At 36.0% G+C, this 21,134-nt stretch overlaps 2 protein-coding genes across 8 annotated transcripts in view; both read right to left on the bottom strand.

Annotated features, from left to right (window-relative positions):
* The window catches only part of LOC116243230 (ATP-dependent translocase ABCB1-like), a 43,376-nt gene extending 36,362 nt beyond the window's left edge, over positions 1-7,014 (bottom strand). Inside the window, exons 1-5 of one of the 3 annotated variants that reach the window (XM_090142862.1) lie at positions 6,675-7,014; positions 6,238-6,335; positions 3,522-3,576; positions 2,161-2,308; positions 1,787-1,880 (exon numbers count right to left, since the gene is read on the bottom strand). In XM_090142862.1, the coding sequence (XP_089998988.1) occupies positions 1,787-1,880; positions 2,161-2,308; positions 3,522-3,576; positions 6,238-6,329 (389 nt within the window). In that variant the 5' untranslated portion in view covers positions 6,330-6,335; positions 6,675-7,014. Of the gene's footprint in view, positions 1-1,786; positions 1,881-2,160; positions 2,309-2,874; positions 2,985-3,521; positions 3,577-6,237; positions 6,336-6,674 lie in introns of those variants that run through there. The other 2 variants (XM_090142864.1, XM_090142863.1) reach the window with 2 other exon arrangements.
* A 6,229-nt stretch (positions 7,015-13,243) lies between these two features.
* LOC116243229 (ATP-dependent translocase ABCB1-like) overlaps positions 13,244-21,134 on the bottom strand; it is a 52,014-nt gene continuing 44,123 nt past the window's right edge. For all 5 annotated transcript variants that reach the window (XM_090142858.1, XM_090142857.1, XM_090142859.1 and 2 more), the window contains 7 exons: positions 19,531-19,631; positions 18,574-18,714; positions 17,848-18,004; positions 17,207-17,404; positions 15,819-16,025; positions 14,889-15,035; positions 13,244-14,275 (listed from right to left, as the gene is read on the bottom strand). In XM_090142858.1, the coding sequence (XP_089998984.1) occupies positions 14,069-14,275; positions 14,889-15,035; positions 15,819-16,025; positions 17,207-17,404; positions 17,848-18,004; positions 18,574-18,714; positions 19,531-19,631 (1,158 nt within the window). In that variant the 3' untranslated portion in view covers positions 13,244-14,068. The remainder of the gene's footprint in view (positions 14,276-14,888; positions 15,036-15,818; positions 16,026-17,206; positions 17,405-17,847; positions 18,005-18,573; positions 18,715-19,530; positions 19,632-21,134) is intronic.

Here is a 21,134-nt window from a genome sequence, read left to right as displayed (position 1 = left end):
ACCAGCAAACCTGGGAGAAAAAAGTTTGTTTGAGCATGTAATTAATGCCAAAACACAAGGAAATGGATTCTGGTTCAGAAACTCTATGATTTATGGTTATTTTATAATATCTTTGGTAAAAATTAATTGGAAAATAAAAATATATTATATTGTGAACTACTTATTCAAAGACAACTCAGAGAAAATTATGCCTTCAGTGTTGCCACCTTTTCTGCATGACAAATATGCACAATATTTATATTTAGATTCCAGTTACAGAATGCAGTCATATAATTTTGGGATCAGCAGTTCCTAATTCTTATCCTGCATTCTGACATTTGTGCAGAGTAGCATTTGCCATCTGTCGTTCTAGACAAGGAGCAGGCTGCCATGGCTTATTTTTCAAAACAAACATTATTCCCTGAAGTTGAATAAAAAGACTAAGTTTCTTTTTCCTCCTTTATAAAGAAGCATGAATTAAGTTTAACAATATATATATATTTTTTTAAGTAATATAAACAGTATTAAAAAGAAAAAAGAAAGGACAACTGAAGTGGAAACTAGAGAAAAACCTGAAAAGTACAAAGAATGAAAATAAAAAGAGATAAGGCAAAGGGGAAGAAAGAAAGCAATGACTCCATCCAAGTGTAAGCCTCAGAGTTGCCCAGATGATGAAAGCACATACTCTGACAGCCTGACTTTGAAAATTAATGGTGCTTACTACCTTATAAGACTGTGAAAAATACTGTTAGATTAACATGAAATAACTTCACAAGAAGACAGTTTTATCAGATCACATATTGAATCTCAATCCCTACTTCAAATTTATCCACTCAAAAAATGTGAAGAATACACAATCATTGCAAGTGCTTGACCCAGTTTATATTTCTGAGTTATGAACTCTGCATATTTACTGGGAACTATATTAAAATATTTACTATATCTATTTCAAATTTATTCTCTCTGACCTTCGTTATTTATTCTTTTTCCTAATAGAAGGGTTCAAAAGGATATTTGGTTACCCTTTCAAGAGGCACTCATTGTTTGACCTTAAGATGGACAGACCCGTGTGCTTGTGGTGGCATAGATTAAATGGGAACTGAAAAATGGTAATTTAATGGAAATTCCATCATGCATGACTCCCTAATGATCTCATTTAGTTTTCATTTCTGGTAGAAAATCAAGGTACTTAAGAGATGTCTCCGAATTTCATGTCATTACAAAAACTGCCAATTCATTTATTATGTAATGCACAATATTTTGTATTCTTACAGTGCAGGAACATGGAGCCAAAAAATGACTTGCCTAAGTCATTGCCTTAACTTTTGATGATGAGGGGGGAAGAAAGGGAGCAGGTTCTTTGAGTTACAAGAAATTTGTTTTTCCTTTCTTTCATACAACTGGTTCTGAACTTCATTAGCTAATGATGTTATGTAAAAGCAGGATCTACAGTTTCCATGGATGAGGGACCTGTGAGCAGGAGTGCACACTGAGAGAAGTCATGAGAACTGGCATGGGAGAACAAGCAATCTCAACATTTGAAAAAGGAAGAATAAGCCTCTCTGTAATCTTAAAAGCTGTAGGTTTGCAGGAGCCATCTGGAACAGATTTGGATTAGCGAGAAACTGCAAGATCCTCCTGACTTGTGCAATGATGCTGGCCTAAAGACATAAAAAAAAATGAATTTCTTCAGTTGCACAAAGTATTTACAGTGAGATTAAGTAGTATAATCTTTAGAGGACAATTGCTCAAGATCTTCGGTACAAGGAAAGTTCAGCCACAAAGTGAATGAAAACTTTCCCATTACCTGGTCATCTCTTCTTCCAACTCTCCCAGAATAAGAGAAGAAAAAAATTCCATGGAAAAATTCACCAATGTGCTGTTCAATAAAGAAAAATTTGCTAAAGAAAAAATAGAGAAAAACTTGTTAGTTATTTTTATTGAAAGAGATAATAATTTCCTTCTCTGTAATCCTATCCACACAATGCTGAATGACGATTAAGAACTGCCAGCTGTCTAGTGCCTGAACACGATTAGGGGAGTTTAAGATATGCTCTACAGTACTAAGAGTTTTCTGAAGCCAGCAGTGAAAACGTTACCACAAATATAATCAGCAGTAAAAACACTAACTAAATTCAACTACTTTACAACCACTAACCACAGTGGAAACATCATTTTTACCTGGATAAGTGATGTTTTCTGAAGCAATAAAAGAATCTGTCATGTCACCAAAGACAATCATCATAAGGGGCAGGCTTGCTCCATGGAGCACTGCCATGGTAGTGCCCAGCGCCATCAGGAGTCTATCCTGCCGGTCAGAGTATCGAAACTGAAAATGGAAATAAACTGTGCTGAAAACTTCTCTCATTACAACAAATGCATCTGAGTGACAACGCCGTGTTAACAACGCTCCAAGAATGTGTCAAAATAAATGAATACATTTTTAATATATAAAATAATAAAATTATAGCATAAACCGGAAACTTAATAATGGTTTTAAGAACAAAATAATGGTTTTCATGAGAAATTGTTCCATTACAAAACAAATCTTTTTTCCTAAATCTATCTCAGGTTCTGCTAGATGCAGATTTGAGTTAAATCTGCATCAAACCCAAGTCTACCAACAGTTACATTTAACTGTTAAATCGAATTAACTTGTTAAATCTTATTGCAGTTATCATTGAGAGTGCAGCTAAAGTTGCCCAATCCTCTCCTTTCCGAGCTAATTCAGATAGCTCATGCACTTTTAATTCCCCAGAAAGGGGGGAATATTGTTCTAAGCAAAGCTATAATGTTAGAAATTGTTATGGTATGTAATGAAAACCTCTTCAAATGATTGTTAAGCCCCAGGACTTAATTTTGGAATTGTCACTGCTGGGGATTTTCTAGACTTGCCTGGACAAGGCCTGGAGCAGCCTGCTCTCACTGTGATGGTTAGCCTGGCTTGGGGAAGGGCACTGGGCCAGGCAATCTCCTGAGCACATAAAATGCAAAAATACTGTGGCCTGTATATAAACAAAGAGATCACAGAAATTAAAATAGTGTGCTTCTGAGTCATCTGCTTAAAAATGAATGCAATTATACTGTAAATTCTGCTGTGACTCTCCTGTTTCTTGCTGGATGTAATTTTGGATTTGAGTGAGGGAGTGGCTGAGATATGACTAGCAGTTAATTAATATAATAATGATAAATTAGAATCAATGGAGAAAGAGTGACTAGAACATTGAAGCTCAAATTTCCTTGTTTTTGAAAGCCTTTTAAAGGCATTCCATTGAGCAGCTATACCAGGTTCCTACAGAAGCACATCTAGTTTTGGAGACATTTTGTCTGGCACATGTTATGCTTACTCCTCATTTGGAGCTTTCATTTTCCTTCTCTCTGTGCTTCCAACCAATCACGTTTCAAGTATATGTTACAACCCCTCCCTGCCTATCTGCAAATACTGCTCTGTTGGGTCATCTGTTGGGTGCAGCTGTGATAGTAAAATTTTCCAACACTGAGAGGACCGGCATTGCTAAATACACAAATAGCATTTAACTTACCACTGTTAATGGACTGACCATATTCATTTTTTCAGGTTTCCTCTTGTCCTCACTGCTAAAAAATCATGATTGTATTTTAAGAAGGAGGAGCACTGCAAATATCAAAGCAAGCCTCATGCATTGTTAATACAACTACTGTCTCTCAGTTGTGTTCAGATGTAGGGAGGAGCTAGAGGAATATAAAATCAGGATTTTCAGTGTTCTTTTAGTGCGTGTCTCTGAACATTGTCAAGAACGTTCACAAGAAGCCTTCAGGTTTCATATCAGACTAACGCAGTGTCTATCTGGGTAGATATCCAATGGTTATGCCTCTGTGAGACTTCGGTTTAAAATCACCACTTAAAAAAAAATATATATTAAGAATGTCTGTAGCTAAATCTGCAGTAGGATTCTGATAATGTAGCAAAAGTTCCACTGCAGACTCTGCGAGTTCACTCCTATCTACAACACTCCTTTCCTGAAGAGGAGAATGGGAAGATCTATGATTATTAAACGCTGCCATTTGAGTCTTTCTGGCCTAGGCTAGAGCCTAATGGTAGCTACTAGCCGTATTTTTAAGTAGCTTTTGAAAACAAACCTAACGTTTCTCCTGATTGACAAAGGCCACTCATATGTAACTTATTACTTTGATTTCAGACTACAAGATTGCAGTATAACAGACTGGTCCCTCTCATCATAAGACTCAATGTACAGAATTGATCTTGGAAGAAACTGCTCTATTAAAATGAGCAGTGACTGCCAAGAGGGGAGAAGGAAACAAACTTGGAGAAGGTGGAGATGATGTCAGAGTGAATCCAATGCTTTGTAGTGATCAGATTACTTGTACTAGAAGAAACAACGAATAGATGGAATTTCAGAGAAATCACTGTGAGTTTGCAGGGTAGTATCCTGTCCTATCACAAGATACTCTGTGAGTTATTAATGTGTCTCACTGAGCTGCAAGGTCAATATAAACCAAAGAGTTAAAATTATGCAGAAATTTTACTTCCACTTGAAAAAGTTAAAGGCTATTTAAAGCACTAATCTTCTCCTAAGCCTATTAAAGGGAAAATTATGGGTCGATTGGCTTGTTTGTTTGCATTAATTTGTTTGTTTGTTGTTTGTTCTTACTTTTTTTTAATAGTAAGCCTATATTTACTGGATTGCCGTTATGGGTGGCATTGGTTTTAGATCAAAAGATGAAAATAATTAGTATTTACCTATATGTGGACAAAGCAAACTGCTCCACTCATAGTTGACACTTTTGAATTAAATTGTATACCTCAAACTAGGATATTCCCAATAACTGGAAGGCTCAGTAAAATGGGCAGTGTAATTGTCAGTAAAAAAAGGCATTTTGTTCAAATAGTAATGCTTAAGACTTTCATTAGATACTCTTAAAATACACTCTTAAAATTAATTTTGTGGTTGTATTTACCTGACATTTTTACAGAATTTGGTACAGTATAGCCAGCAGTGATAACAGTAAGCTTTATTCTGACATTGCAAAGAATGCAAGTTGATGATCACTAAAATGTCAGAATACTGTACTTCCATCCAACGGCAAATTCAGGACAATTCATTGAAGTTTTAAAACTCCTTAAGTTCAGTCTAAACTGAACTTAAATATCTCCCCTTCAGCAAAAGAAAAGAGGAAGATGAGCTTCAAAATGTGTCTTTGACTTAGAAACCATCAGAACAGAGTCATGAGAATGCTCTTATCTGAATAACCTAAGTTTCCCTTTCAAACAGTCCAGATACAACTAAGCTCATGCAGTTCATTTCAAAGATGTAGGTAAAATGTCACTCTTCCCCTATTTTGCAATGGGGATTCTCTTGACTTACAAAGTTCAATGTTCGATCAAATACTAATCAATTTCTACTGTAATGGGTGCAAGTTATTTTAAAGGACATGAAAAGGACAGTGCCAGTCAACAGTTTCATAAACTCTCATCAGTCCTAACTAGGAGGAGACACTTTTTCAAGTGACCACATTCAAAGACATGTTTCTGATGATTGGAAGTCCTACTCAAACCATCTTAAATCCTGTCCTATAAGCCATGTGGGAATTAAGTGATTTCTACTTCATATGATGGCAAACAGTAAATTACAATATCATGCAGTTCTTTAAATCATGGAATCCCTTTTCTACTATGACCCCTTTTTTGTTTCTTGAAAGGGATGAATAGGGTAGAGAGGAGAGCATGCAGGACATCTGACCTGATTTGGCCTTTGATTCTAGTAAAAAAAAGTTACACTATTTTCAGAGAATTAGCTACTCTCACTTCAGTTTTCTCAGTATTTTTGGCTCAACTTTTTAGCAAAGCAGGGCAGATATGGCTGCCACTGCCTTTCTGTGAAAGAATGACTGTAGCAACCAACTTTTCAATAACCCCAACAGAAAATCATAGCATCAAGGTAAAAGCAAAGCTTCTACCAAAGCAAAGCATCTCAGACAGACTTCTCCTGACCTGGATGTGTCAACTGTATGTATCTGTTAACAATTCATCTATGTTTAGATATTGTGAGATATATTTACCTATATTTAGATATAGATATTTGTACACTTCTACATCTATACTTATCTGCACTCTCTAAAGAGAGTAATGGAAATCAAAGGTTTCTCCGAAGAAAGAAAACATTGATTATTTTTGTGTTCTTTAACAACAAAATTTAAGCCTGTGCATTTAAAGGTAAAACATTAATAGAACATTTAAAAATCAATGACTGTACTTACCATTTGCCTTCAGATCCATAATTCTGATATGGTACAGAAATATTATCATCCCTTCCATTTACGTAATGTTTTATTTCTTCTTCAGAACCCATTTTAATCTGCACAAGAAACAAAGTACCTCAGGAAAAACTATCAGTAATATTTATTTAAGAGGATGTAAAGAAAACAAATTGAAAATGTTTGCCCTGATTTGCTGTTTGAAACTAGCCTGTCTTCAGATTTGAAGCAGGAACCCAATGGCATCCTCTGCATAATCCTTGGAAGTATCTCATTTCAAAGCACGTACATTTCTGCAAGTTAGCATAATAATACAAAAGAAACATTATAATGCATTTTAAAGTAGAATGAAATTTCACTGGAATTTTTTGCTCATTTTTTAAATATTCGGTATCCGACACTGATCATTTATCTCAAACAAAGTAAATGTACTGACTTACCAGGAGGGCAGATTTTAATGTTTTCACCTGTTCTGGAAGGTTATTCACCAGTCAGAAGGTCTAGCTTGGCTGGAACTGTGCAGGGAGGTTGGACTTTGTTCATTTTGTGTGAAACTAGTGAGTTTTGGGTGCTTGCAGGATAATGGGTGTGTGCCAGGATTTCCCCTGGAGCCAGTTAGGGTTGTGAGGGAGTATGTGCACTGAAATCCTCCCAAAGGAAGCCTCTGTGTTAATGTATTCTTCACTCCTTCTATGGTTAGTGAGCCAGGCTGGCTGTGGAGCAGCACCTAGGGCATGCCAGCACACTGGGCACTGAACCCCACCTTCTCTCCAAGGCTGAAGCCATCAAACCAATGTGGTGATTGAGAAGGGATAGAAAAGCTTAAAAAAGGCTCCTCCCTGCCTGTATAGCGTGTTGTCCTTTCCCACAGGCTCTAGCTTAGCTGAGGGGTTCAGCTGTGTCCTTCAGCACAGCTGTTGGAGCTGCCTGGAATTGGCTGGGTCTGGTATGGGGCCTCTCCTCACAGAGGCTGCCTCCACTTCCAGAACTGTGCTACGTAAACCCGCTACACCATGACTACCCATTCCTGTAGCTGTTTATTACTTGTATTGTTTTTTCTTCCACTGTGGAGCAGGGTTAACCTCCACAGTGTTACTCTCTGTGTTGCCATCTGGATATATCCCATCATGGGATATACACAGCTGCTGCCCCTCCCTCCAAGTCCCATCGCTATCCTGGCTCTCCAGGAGCACTCTCTTCATTACCCTTCTGCTTGAGAAACATGTGGTCCTTTCATGGCACCAACTCACTAGGAATGCAATTTCTGCATGGTTCTGGATTGTTCCTCCCTAAATTTTTTGAGAAATGGAAGGGAAAATACACTCCAAATAACAAATAAGTAAAACAAATAACAATAAAACAAAGCAACCAGTGGTTGGGACAAAGGGAAAAGGCAATAGAAGATGGACAGGTAAAGAAAAGGACTTCAAACCAGAAGACATTTGAAGGAATGAAGAGTAGCTTGGTGTCAGGCGAGGACTAGCTGTGAACAGCAAGTGGTAAGGGGAATTTAACACCAAGCCCTGCACACAGTGCAGTAACTTCTCAGGCATTATGAGAGAATTCTGCTTAAGATACTGTTACTGGCAGATCTGGTAGACCCTGCTGTAGCACTGATCTGAAACCCAGTATCTACATTAAAAGGTGGGGTAATTCATGTATGGAATCTCTTTTTTTCCTTTGATAGGAACCAACTTCACATATGGCACAAGGTTTCGGAGTGGAACTAATACACAGTACATGGAGATGACCAAAGAATGCACTCACAACCATATCACTGATTCAAACCAAACCAATTAAGTAGAAAATTGTAGATTAGTCTCTGCATTTTTGAGCATTTTTTGAGCAGCACAGATTTATTGCTTTGAACTGAAGCTGTTAGTCCTACCAAATGAAGAAAACGGAACAATCTTTGGGATGAATAAACACTATTATTTTATTACATATGAAATAATTATATATAATTATTATATATATAGTATATATATTAGAGCACAGTTAAGCAATATATTTGTATGCTATTTATTATATTGTTATCGCAAATGGAGTAATAATTAAAAGTGGATCAATTAACTTCATCTTAAATGAAGCACAAAGGTTAAACACAATCTGTTGATGCTACTTTGATCTGAGAGGTGAGGTGGTAAAGTATTTCTAACTCCTTTTGTTGTATTTAAGGTTAAGGATATTTTTTGGAAAAAAGCTGAGATAGTAATTTTCTAGCATTATTCTTGTAACTGTTTTCCTCTTGTGATGAATTGATTTGTTTTGATATCCTGGAAACTACCATAGGGAATGGATCTATTAATTGATTGGATGGTTCACTCTAACTTTTCCTGCAGTCGGAGAATGGCACAGGTTGGGAGGTTTTTTAATGCCACATGTAGTCTGGTTTTGAATACCTAAAGGGAGGGAGCACACCCTTTCTGAGAGATCTGTTCTAGTGCTGAACTGCCCTCACAATAAAGAAGTATTTTCTCATGTTAAAATGCCTGTAATGCTTATTATTTTGGAAGGGAAAAGTTATTCTTTAATGTAACTGTAGCATTTTATTAATAACCTATTTTATACATTTTTATAGCTGTTCTTTAAAGATAATAGGCTGTCTGAAATAGTTGTATGTTGGATGAGAGTATTGTTGAATATAAAGCTTTTTAAAGAAATAATTCAATCAGGAAAATGGTTCCTAAATTCTATATCTCAAATCACATTACTGGGGCTAAAAATACTGAAGAGGACAAGATTCACATTTTGTTTATTTGATACTTCTCAGTCAACTTTTGTAGTGGAGAAACTATGACAGAAGTAGGCTGAGGCATGATACTTGATGGTATTCATATGCTGTAAGTCAATTTATGAGCCTACTGTGTCATCACTTGAAGTGATGTAAGATATTGTGATTGTCATCACAATATCTTACAGGCCATTGTTACTCTTGCCTGACAGACTTGCCCGATATCATGAAGGAAATTAATGGCAAAATACTGATGGCTGCCCCAGCAGTACCCAACTGTGGATCAGCAGCATACATCTAACCATTTCACACACAAAAACATTTTAATCTCCTTTAAAAGCTAAGATAAACATCCTCTGTCATCACTGCTCCCCTTCAGTAGGAATGCTTAACATAGTACAAGCTTGGAAGAGCAGTTAATGTCTATAGTCTCAGTTTAACATTATCCCAGGTCTTATAAACTCCAACTTCAGTAATAAAACTTCCAGGACTGTAAATTGATAGAAAAGAGGAAAAAAGAGAGTGGGAATAGAATAGGGTGGGAATCCTGTCCATGACTAAGAGATCATAAGAATATTGCTCTTTAAGTTCAATACAAGCAATGTCTGCATAGAGTTGAACAAAACATGAAGAAAAGAAAATCTAAAAGATGCAGTTTAAAATAGTTGTGTCTGAGTAAATGAGGCCATCATGTGGCAGATGTAAGTACAGAATATATAAGACTATAAAAGCTACAGAGAGAAAAAAATAATTAATAGTTTCGATGACAGTTGGGAAAACACCTTCCTTCATGAACACAAAGGAATGACATAGGGAACAACAAATACAAAACAAATGCTGTAAAAGATGTCATATATGTACAATCAAAGGTCAGAAAAAGATCATATTGGAGAAAGTCAAGAGAAAAAATCATGTTGTTTTTGACCAAACTAGCCACTAGCAGTAAATAGAGAGCAGAGAAAGCTGACCTGTTAGTCTTCTTACACCTCTCAGTTCTACCTTGAGTTGATTTTTTAAATATTTGCTGTTAACAAAACTGACTTAATTATGGGCATTTGAAAAGTAGGAGAGAACAAGAGGAAACTGTCAGACAGATCTCTATTACTTCTCCCTCAGCATTGCTTCATTTTATTGTCTTATATATTCTGTACTTAGTTTTCTTTTTTTTGTAGATTACACATTAATCTTGTTATTCAGTTGTCCTGTTTTCATTAGTAATTTGTCTGAGAACCAATTCAGTCACATGGAAATAAAACTTCCCTACTGTTTGAGGTGAACTTAAGAACCATGAACTTAAAACAACTCTTTGCTGTATTCAAAGCTTTGTTAACATAATGGTCTCCATTATTAAGCAAATGAATGATGATATAATTTCTACCTATGAACACTTGAAGTGAAACTATGAAGAAACAGATTATATGCACATTGTATATGGACAGAGAGCCTTTGCTTTTAAGTTACCTAAAATATCGATTACCTTAAATATTTGGGCATTTTAAAGCCCACACATTTTCTAGTATTTTTGTAGGAAAAGTCTCTATCTTTGGAGAATACTAAGCTACAGTCAAGGTTAACAGATTTTTTTTTTTTTATGAAACATGATGTAGTCCAGGACATAAGAAGCCTGTTTTAATGCCCTAGTCATTCAACATATGACTCATTTTCTCTCAGCTATGGCATTTGACAATGTAGGTAGTCATGGTAATCAACCTCATGAAGAGAAGAGATTTTAGTTTATTGCTAATCTGACTTGCTAGTGACAGTGAGTCTAAATGGAATGAGCTGAGCTTCATTGATCAGACCTTTGTTAAACATGCAGAAAGGATGCTTGCTTAGAGAAATAAGCTCAGGCATAAGCATTTACTTTTAGTTGTTTGCATTCCTGTCCCAGCAGCAGTATTAGAGTACTACCTGCTTAACTAACAGTGTCCAGCTCACAGATGGAATGAAACAGAAATAGGAATGAGCATGCAAAGACAAAAGGAAGTATACTCACTCTACAATATAGGGACTTATAGACAGTTGTACTTGTGTGATCTTTTTCTTACTGTTCTCTGCTGTTGATATCTCTACAGTCCATGCAATTCACTGCAAATTATTTGAAGTGGATGCTCATTCTGTTTCTCATTTTCTGATTTTGGTTTGCTGCATTAGAGTAACTACAATAAAGGAAACCATCCTGCATTAGAAATATCTAATGAATGAGGAATTAAATAATTCTAGACTATGTATCCAGAAAAAAAAAAAAATAAAAAGCCTGGCCACTTGCCAATAGCAGTTATTTAGACTCTCTTTTTGTACATTTTTAATGTGGATTTTTCTGTACAAGAACTGCTAGAGTCGGCAGTATTCATGGGCAGTGTGGCATGTTTTTCCCCTCCTGAAAGTTGTCTTCCTTTCAGTGACAAAATCTGCACATTAGATTGCATTTTCAGGGTGAGGAATAGGAGGATGTTTTATAAATGTAGACTACAGATCTTGAGGAAAAGATTGGCTATATGTCTATTTGTACTTTGAATAATCACAAGAAATACTCATTAACAAATCTTTCAAGATCTATGGAATTTTGCAGATATAAATGTTCTGTTAGACAAGTATAGTAGCAAGAAACAGATGAGAATGTTAAAAGGATTTGCTTATAAGGTAAGGGAATGGTTTCCATTAAAGCTAGATTGTCTGAGAGTCAACATCAGGATCATTGATCCCAACATGAGATATCTAGGGAAGGAATATCTGATGAAGAGATGGTGGAGATCCATAACTGTTCTACAGTCATTGTTTGAAATTGAGACAGTCCATGATCTTTGGAACTGGTGAATAATGCTTCTTCAGAGTTCTGTGAGGAAAGAACACTGGATATTGTTGGTGTTCTTTCTATTATCTCAGAAATGAGAGAAGGGCTTGTTAGTAAGGTACTTACTGCATGAAGAACAGCGAATTGCCATTGTAGGGGCAAGTATGCTGGTCAGTGTTGGGCAATAGGATGTTAGTATTCAACATACTGACAAGAATTTGCAGTTGGAAAAAGCTTGTGTACCTAAGACACCTTTTTCTTTTGAGAGCCTCTTTGGAGGATTAACAGGAGGCCCATCATCAGGAGACCCATCAAACTGGTGAACTTAAATGCTTCTTTCTTGTTTTTCCCACAGTCAGTCACATATGCTTTGAAAGTCATTAGGATTGCTGAGGAGATGTCAATGCTTAAAACCCTCTGAGAGCTTGTTCCAAAGCTAATGGAGTAAGAGGCAGAAATCTGACATGAGAAATGTGTATAAGAAGAATTCCAGAATATCTTCTTCCAGAAGGGTAATTTGTCTAGGTGTGTAAGTACTCAGCACAAGACAGGGAAGAAGGGCATCTTACTCCATAATAAGAAGACGTATGTATATCAAGTGTCTTTGATTATTTCAGTGGGTATCGTACCAATGTGTATGAATATCTGAAGAGAAGGTGCAAAGAAGATGGGGCCAGGCTCTTTTCAGTAGTTCCCAGTGCCAGGAAAAGAGACAGTGGGCAAAACTGGAACACAGGAGGTTCCCCCCAAGCCCCAGACAGTACTTCTGTGCCATGCAGGTTCTGAAGCACTGGCACAGACTGCCAAAAAAGGCTGTGGAGTTTCCTCCTTGGAGGTCTTCAAAAACCATTGGACATGGTGCTGAGCAAACTGTTCAGGGTGACCCTGCTTGAGCAAGGGGAGATTAGGCAAAGTAACATTCAGAGGTGCCTGCCTCTGCACTCTGATTCTGTAAACACTAATCCAAACATCAGAAGTCCTATCATTACAAAAATAAAAAGCCTACTTTTAAAAATAAAATATTGAAATTAAAAATTTATTCTAAAAAACAGCAATCTAAGTATGTTACCACTTGAATCCTCAAAGAGTAATGTTAAGAAATATCAGTACCCTTCTTTGCAGATTTATGATGTGCTTATATTACAATGCAGACTAATAGCCTTTCTCATGGACAAGGAGTTATTTTTTCAGGTTGCAGGAAACAAACAAGTTTGGTACTCAAACTGGTGTCCAGTCAAACAGGCACAGAAGAAAAGAGATTAGGGATTGAAGAATGATGACATTAATCAGTATTCTGGAGAGCGTTATTAATACAACGACCAACTTATCCATCAGCACATTCATAATGTGTGTGTAAGAGTAACTATCTATGTGTAGATAGGCAGGTTATACATATAAATCTTAGGGAATTAGAAACTGCTGACAGAAATATAGAAGACTGATTAAACAGGCCAGTTTTAAACTTTAAAATAGAACTTTACTTCAGAGATATTCATTAACAATACACGTTGCTAATGGTAAAAATCTTAATTGCTATTATAACATATTCAAAGCAGTTAACTCTTAAAATTCATATAATAAATTAGCAATTGATATACAAAACCACAGAGCTGATGCTGTGTAATTATAATTTCTTTTCTGCTGCTTCTTTTCTGTAATATATTTAAAGCAGTTTTTCCCAGCATTTACAGTCACATTTCTTCCACATTGAGTAAGTGACCATGAGTGAGATACTTCTTAATAGTTCTGGGGCCTTGGTTTTCAACCTGTACCCATGTTTCCAAGACCATATTTGCAGTAATCCCAAGCTAAAGCTCCACAAGAGATATCTGGCATCAAGGTCCAGTTGGCCTGCAAGTTCTCATAAGTTGATAACAAGCCTAATAGGCCATAATTGGGTCCCTACACAGTCAGCATAAGGCACTGTTAAGATAAGGCTTAAGGCCTGTTCCTAGCAATAGCAACAGTGGTTTTAATGTGTACAGTCATGTTTACATACTGTTTACCAGATGTGCCTGGATAGCATGATTTTGCTAGAATTCAAAGCCAGCTAACATGAATTAAATTTGGCTTAGCAAGTTTCTACTTTTATGGGTGTAATAAGCTTCTACTTTGGGTACGCAGTAAAGTAGTTTGAATAATGAAAACTAGTAGTGAGAAACTGGTAAATTGTTATTTCTTGTTTTCATAGCATTTATAAAAAGTCTTTAGTTTTGGAGAAAAAAAAAATATCAAGACTGACCAGTAATATTATGTAGTATTGAAATAATTAGAGTGACACTTTGGAGAGAAGTACTGCCTTTAATTTACATGTTGCAAGACCCACTTTGAACATTGACCAGTGAATAGTAGAAGCCTTTTTCAGCCAGGAGCTGCTGATGAGTCCCTTGCTCTATGACCTTGCCGTTCTGGATCACAGCAATCTTGTCAGCATTCTGGATGGTGGACAGGCGGTGAGCTATCACGATGCAGGTGCGGCCTTCTCTGGCTTTATCCAGTGCTTCCTGCACAATCTGTGCAATGAACAAACCAAAAGGCAAATTGGAATCAGCTACTCTTTTCTCCTGTGGTGCAGTCTGGGGACACCTGTTGAGCTACGTGTAGTGCAGCAAAGGGTAAGGTGACAATTCTATGGCCTAGGAGGCAGTGATGGGACAACTATTCAGGAAGTTGTATTACTTCAATTGCTGTCTGGAATAAACTATATTATAGTAGTGAGAGAAAGGGAATAGCTATTACTTTAGATTCTTGATTTAAATTTAGCCTGTGTTGGCAAGGAGTGAAAACTGTTGTAATGGATGATTTCTTCAAACAGTTCAATTTCTGAAGTTTGTTCCTCCTAATTCAATTTTGGCAAACAGTTTCCAATTGAAACCTGAAAAATTCCAGGCAGAGAAAAGCCTTCTTCACTGCTGCTTCAATCTGCCTACTGCCATATGGATACAAAGAGAATGGTGTTTTGGGGGCAAAGGAGGACCTTAATATTTGTCTTTGACTAGTACAAATACATAATTTGCACAAAACACCACATTTCCAGCTTTAGGCTTTAATCTGTGGGGACAAAATTAATAATATGAATGCAAACAAATGTGTTTAGATTCCACTGCAGGCTCACAACCAAGTTACCTTTTCGCTTTCTGTGTCTAAGGCAGATGTAGCTTCATCCAGCAGCAGAATCTGGGGCTTACGTACAAGAGCTCGAGCAATAGCAATACGTTGTTTCTGACCACCAGAAAGCTGTGTTCCCTTGTCTCCTACACGAGTATTGTATTTCTGAAAAATACATTAATTTCAGTATATGAATGCAAATCCATCCTGAATTTAAGGTTATTGGCCCTGGCACCAGTGATCTATAAGCTGTTTATGCCAATATATTTCTTAAAAAAGATGACCAGAAGTCCTATTCACCACAGATCTGTAGATCTTTCAATCCAAGACTTCTTAAAGCAACAGCCCTTTATTGTTGAAAAGAAACAGTGTTCTTAATCCAGAGATTGAGAGCTATTGTAAGTCAGTGAAAGTCTATGACTGGGGATAAATCCCTGACCTTAAACACCAAGCAATCCTCCTAACCAATGCAGTTAATCTAACCAACATTTATTCATCCTAAAGAAAAAACCAGCAATGCCTAATATGTTTCAGGCCAAATTATATGCTGTTAATACACATAGATATTTATATGCTGTCTCTCTATATGTATACTATGGATTTGGGCAGTTCTGTTGTTAATTTAGGTATCTCAGTTAGGGAATATCAATCAGGCCTCTGGACAAATTAATGTGTTGATCACAGTAGCCTGCAATGTAATATATATTTTGTTGCATTAAAGTTTATGAGACATCAGTATATACTGCGACATTTCTTTACACAGGTTAGGAAACAGCATATTTTGATAAGAGTCATTAGAAACCAAAAGTGATCTGTACAAAATTGACACTCTACACAGTTGCATTTTTTCTGTCAACGCAAAAAGCAGCTAGATGACGTGAAGTCAACTTCCAACAGCACTGTAGGTTTCATGCAGCTCTGAACAGGAGAGAAAAAAATATAACTTACTTCTGGCAGAGAGTCAATGAAGGAATGAATATTGGCTGCTTTTGCTGCACTAACGATTTCCTCATGAGACACCTCCCGAGTGTTGTCCCCGTATGCGATGTTTTCAGCGATGGTGAAGTCAAACAGGATTGGCTCTTGTGAGACGATACCAATGTGAGATCTCAGCCACTGGATATTCAGTGTTTTGGCATCTTTGTCATCAAACTCCTGGAAGTTAAACATTTTAAATTTAAAAAACATGAATATATGTGTATTTGAGACTCACTGCAAATTTACAAAAATGATACAGTTGGAGCTTTCCCTAGAGATACCAGACTGAAAACTCACACAATCCCTTCCCCTTCTCTCTTCTCTCCCAGGTTTCAAAATTTCTAATGACTATTATATACAAGTGAGGTGACTAGCCCCTTCTGTTTTCTCCATTCTTTTCTTTGCTTCCATCAACATTTTGAAGACTGCAGAAGATACTGGAGCTACTTCAAAGAACTTCAAGTTAAATTCTTTCATTTTTTTCTTCTATTTTGCATATATATTCCCACTGAAGGGACAGATGGACAGTAATATTCCATTACAAATAAAAAGGGGATTTGGATTCATTCCTTCATACATTTTTGAACTGTGGAAGCAATAATAAATTTAATGGTAATATAATGCCTGACAATGGATAAATTTACTACTGGATTCCTGAAGATGTCATTTGTTGACAGTTGAGAACTGGCAACCTTGGCACTTCTGCTAAATTTTGCTATGGGTTGATATCATTTTCTGTTAGATGAATGACAACAGATTTTTTCTACTGAGTAGATGAATTCCAAAGCTATATCATTCTTTTCAATCTGAATAAAAATATACCAGGAAGTCTGGTATCTCTGAGCACATAAACATCAAAGAGAAAATGGCAATAAATGATACTGTTAAATGAAAAAAAGAATAATTAAAATTTGCTGAATAAGAAGTGTCATAAATTCTAGACAAATTTTAAATCCAAATTATTGAAAGCATTGCTACATCATACAGTAGCATATACAGTTACTAAACAACCCCTATTAAGCAATCTTTTAAGTGTTTTTTATCATAATGTTTTAAAACATTACATAATTTCCTCTGAATTGAAAGCGGTCTTCCCACTGCCATCATTAGGCTGTGGATCAAGCATACTTTTAACATACAGATTTTGTTGCATTAATTCAATATAGAGTGAGTAATCAGGACTTTTCTTATAACACTTCACTGCATTTATGCATCGAACTCAGAAAATCCACTTCTTGTCCATAATAAAATGCTTTCAAAAGTTTTTAATCATCTGTTATGCTTTATCACACATCACATGAAATAAAATGAACATATCTTCACTTAAAATATTGGTATAATCTCACAAAAATACTTACAATTTCTCCACTGAGCGGATCATAAAATCTCTCAAGTAGCTGAACAACAGTGCTCTTTCCACATCCACTGCTACCAACAAGGGCCAATGTTTGTCCTTTTTCTACTTTTAGATTCAAGCCTTGGAGGATTTTGACCTCCGGTCGGTTTGGATAGTTAAATTTCACATCTTTGATCCTTGTGTTTCCCCCAAATGTTACCTGTAATTGAAATCATATCACTGTTACTTTTTTAAGACAGTTTTACAGATGACAAATATTTCAAATAGAATTTTTTGTCCACTGAAATTAGTAGTTTTACACTTTCTGCAATGCTGGCTTCAGCTCTGTGGTCTGAATCTTTGTGAAGATATAAAACCAAAGTGAAGCACTGAAATAATTTGAATATGCTTGTAATTTTGACAGTTGAATTCCACACAAATTCTAGTGTAAGACCAGATTTTCAAAACAAATAACCTCTAACAGTGTGGGCAATAACTGGGCTCAAAATAAAAAGCTTACTCCATGTTGTGTTTGGATAAAGTATCAAGAATATATCAAGACAGGGAGGTAATCAGAAGGAGAGGAGAAATCAGCTTGGAGTAAGAAGAGTACTGCTCATATTGCCAAGAAATAATATTGACTTTTATACATTGCTTACTTACAGGTTTCTCTCCATCCTCACAGTAACTGTCTATTGAAGGTACTCTATCAAACAGCACAAACAAGTGGGCTGCTGATATCTTGGCTTTGGCATAGTCTGGTGCAAAAGAGCTGGTTTGTCCTAATGCCATAGCACCAAATACAACAGCTGAAAACACTCTATAAAAGAAATTAGAAACAAAAATCAACAGAGAATTGAGAAAGGAAATGGGGCTGCGTCAACTTTTACTTAAAGAAAAAAGGAAACTACAATTAAAAAAGAATAAAGCAGTAACCACATATTTTTGCTTTAATTACTCATTTAGTTCCTGAAATTTGTTTTTGTTCTCTTCTAATGAAATGAGAGAAGCGGACCTTGATTCAAAATTTGATGTTTTCATTACTTATTAACATAAATTTATTTAATTATTAATACTGGTTAGCTATTAAATTTCAAATGAGGCAAGGAGAAAAGTGGTCAATGAACAGCAAAAGTGATACAATTCTACTATTTCTGTGATTTCCCCTCTATAGTTCAGTGACTCCTCGTAGTTAGTGATTTATTTTTAAACTATTAAAGAAAAGAAGTAAGCAAGCCTGTAACAAGGTGGCAATATCCTCTGTAGTATGTTTTCATTATCTTTAAGTAAAGAATAAATAAAATCTGCATATATTCTCATAGCATGGATTCACAATATCTCTGTGCATTAAACAAAGGTCTTGAAAAATGATTGCAAGAAAATACTTACAAGAACACACTTTTGTACTCCATGTGTCCGTTAACCACAAGATAGGCTCCAAAGCGGAAACAGCCAGCATAGGTAAAAAACATCATTGCTTGTGAAAGGGAAAAACAAAACCCAAATATATGTGCCTTCTTCACAGAATTTCTGTAAGAAAGAATGCATGTTTTCATAAAAGTGTGCTATCATACTAAAGAATGCAAAAAAACCGCCAGCAATTAATTGACTTCAGATGCTGCTGCTAGGAATGCAAGTGTACTCATGCTTAAGCAGTGTAAACCTTTATCTCCTATTAGACTGTGTCCAAGATTGTTTTGTTTCTGTAATTTTATTTCCAAGTATGGCTGGGAATACGGGTGCAGAAAAAGGTGACATTTTAGCTACTATGTCTATTTATTGTCTTACGATCTCATAGTTTGAGTTTTAAAACACTTTACAGTTTAGTCCATGTACCACTGCATCACATAAGAAGGAAAAAAAGAGGAGAATTTTTAGCTTGTGGTCTCTAAATTTCAATTAACCAAATAACAGATTTTACAGTATTACACACTTGGGAATTTGCTTCTTTTCAATGTAAGCAGTCAAAATTCTTCTCTCAAATAAGATTAAGCCTGCACTTCTGATGCAGAAATTTGATGTTGGATAATAAAACCATAGGTATAACTAAAAGTAAGGCAGAGAGAAAAATTCTGGTTAGTATTTTATCAGGAAATAGAATTTATAAAAAGAAATAAAAATATTTTAATTATATTGACACCATCCATGAGTCATAACTGTATGTTTCCTTTTGACACAAAGAACAGGAGCCAAACTCACAAGTGTGCTCTTTCGATCTTTTCATTAATTTCATTAATTAAACACAACATGCTAACAAAAAGTTGCTAGCACAAGTAAAAACGCGTATTTTATTCTGTACTTAAACTACCGATTTTACTTTTAGTTCTTCAGTTACTTTTAACATACCTGTATGGTACATGCAAATGCTCTCCATACATGAGCTCAAACCTTTTTTCCCGTGTCAAACTAGCAACAGTTCGAATATTTTCTATAGCTTCTGTTGCAATCTGCAACAAAAACAAAATGTTTCAGTTGGAAGTTAAGTTCATGTTGCATTTCCTTACCATATCTTCACAAGTATCTACTGGAATATAGTTCTATTTTTTTTATAATTGTTTTTAAAATTTTGGACCTTTGATATGAAAGAAAGACTTCTAAGTTTTTTCTTTTTAGTTGATGAGATTTTCAGATGATGCTCAGAATTTTCTGATGTGACTTCTCTAGTGTCTTCCAAACAGAATGGGAAAAACTTCTGGACAGTGACAATTAAGGCAAAGATATTGGATTAAAAAAAATGGTGATGTAGCATTCAACTTCCAATCTACTCAATCTGGGCTATATTTGGACTGTCTCATTTATACATCGAAGGCCTAACTCAGATCACAGCAGTAAATGTTTGATCTGATCTGACCTTCTTTAAGCTTGCAGGTTCCTCACACTTGGGTCATTTGTGCACACAAAGGTATCTAGGATCGCTTCAAGTCAATAGATACAAGGCTTTCATATAATCTATTACATCTTTGTTAGTGCCCATGAAGTCTTCTTCAAAGAACACACAGTGAGGCTATGAGTCTGCATGCATAAGAGGACAAAGGAACAACAGAAAACACCTGAAATAACATTTCCTTCAACACTGTAGCCAGTGTTATATCTCTGTTTACCCCTGCTTGAAACACTGAACTTGAATCCACGACCCACACATTGCATCCAGTACAGCACATGGTGTGCTGGGCATTCCAGTTTGGCCTCAGCTGCTGTTGCTGGGAGAGCAGTAATTCCTCACTATTTTTATCTAGCTTTTCAAAAACACAGATCTGAAAGCATTTTTTTTTTTTTCCGTAAACTACTATCAAAGATTTTTAAATTGTGGTCTTCTTATCTTTGTCCCTTCTGAAATGGCAGCAGAAGGCTTCAAATACCATGACATCTCCTACAGGGGAACTTTAAACTGCCAACACATCTGCAGACACACAGATTTAAATACCAAATCTGAAGACTCTTACGTGCACATCTGTACATAAAAAACTCTGCTCAACAGCTTTTGAAAACAGTAAGATACAGAAAGGAGTTTTGCTTTGAAGAAAGTAAAATCTGGGAAGTGACAAAATAGTTGTTCTGTCTCAAAAGTATTTTTGGAATGAAGTAACATTAAATACCTTCCTTTAATTTCCTTAACAAGAGTCTAGCCTTCAACTGTCATCCTTCTCGTCCATTCAAGAAATAAATGAATGGCTGACAGACCCAGGAACTGGTGGATATACATGTATTATCCCTAGCATCATTAAGATGAAAAGGAACAAAGAAAAAAAAGCAGTAAGACAGATGGCATGACAAAGAATACCAGAAAAGAAAAAATATCAAAATGAAGAGGGTTGCAAAATAAGGAAAATAGAAATTATTAGAATAGACAGGAAAAAGAATGTGCCCGAGCAACGCTTAAGCATATTCTGCTGTTCATCAGTTATGAAAATAGGTACTGGTTGATAACTTTTACTGAAGAGCTGTTGTGT

This window comes from Phasianus colchicus, chromosome 6 (assembly GCF_987193195.1).
Source record: "Phasianus colchicus chromosome 6, bPhaCol1.hap1.1, whole genome shotgun sequence".
Taxonomy (NCBI): Eukaryota; Metazoa; Chordata; class Aves; order Galliformes; family Phasianidae; genus Phasianus; species Phasianus colchicus.
This window is presented reverse-complemented; position numbering and strand designations above follow the sequence as displayed.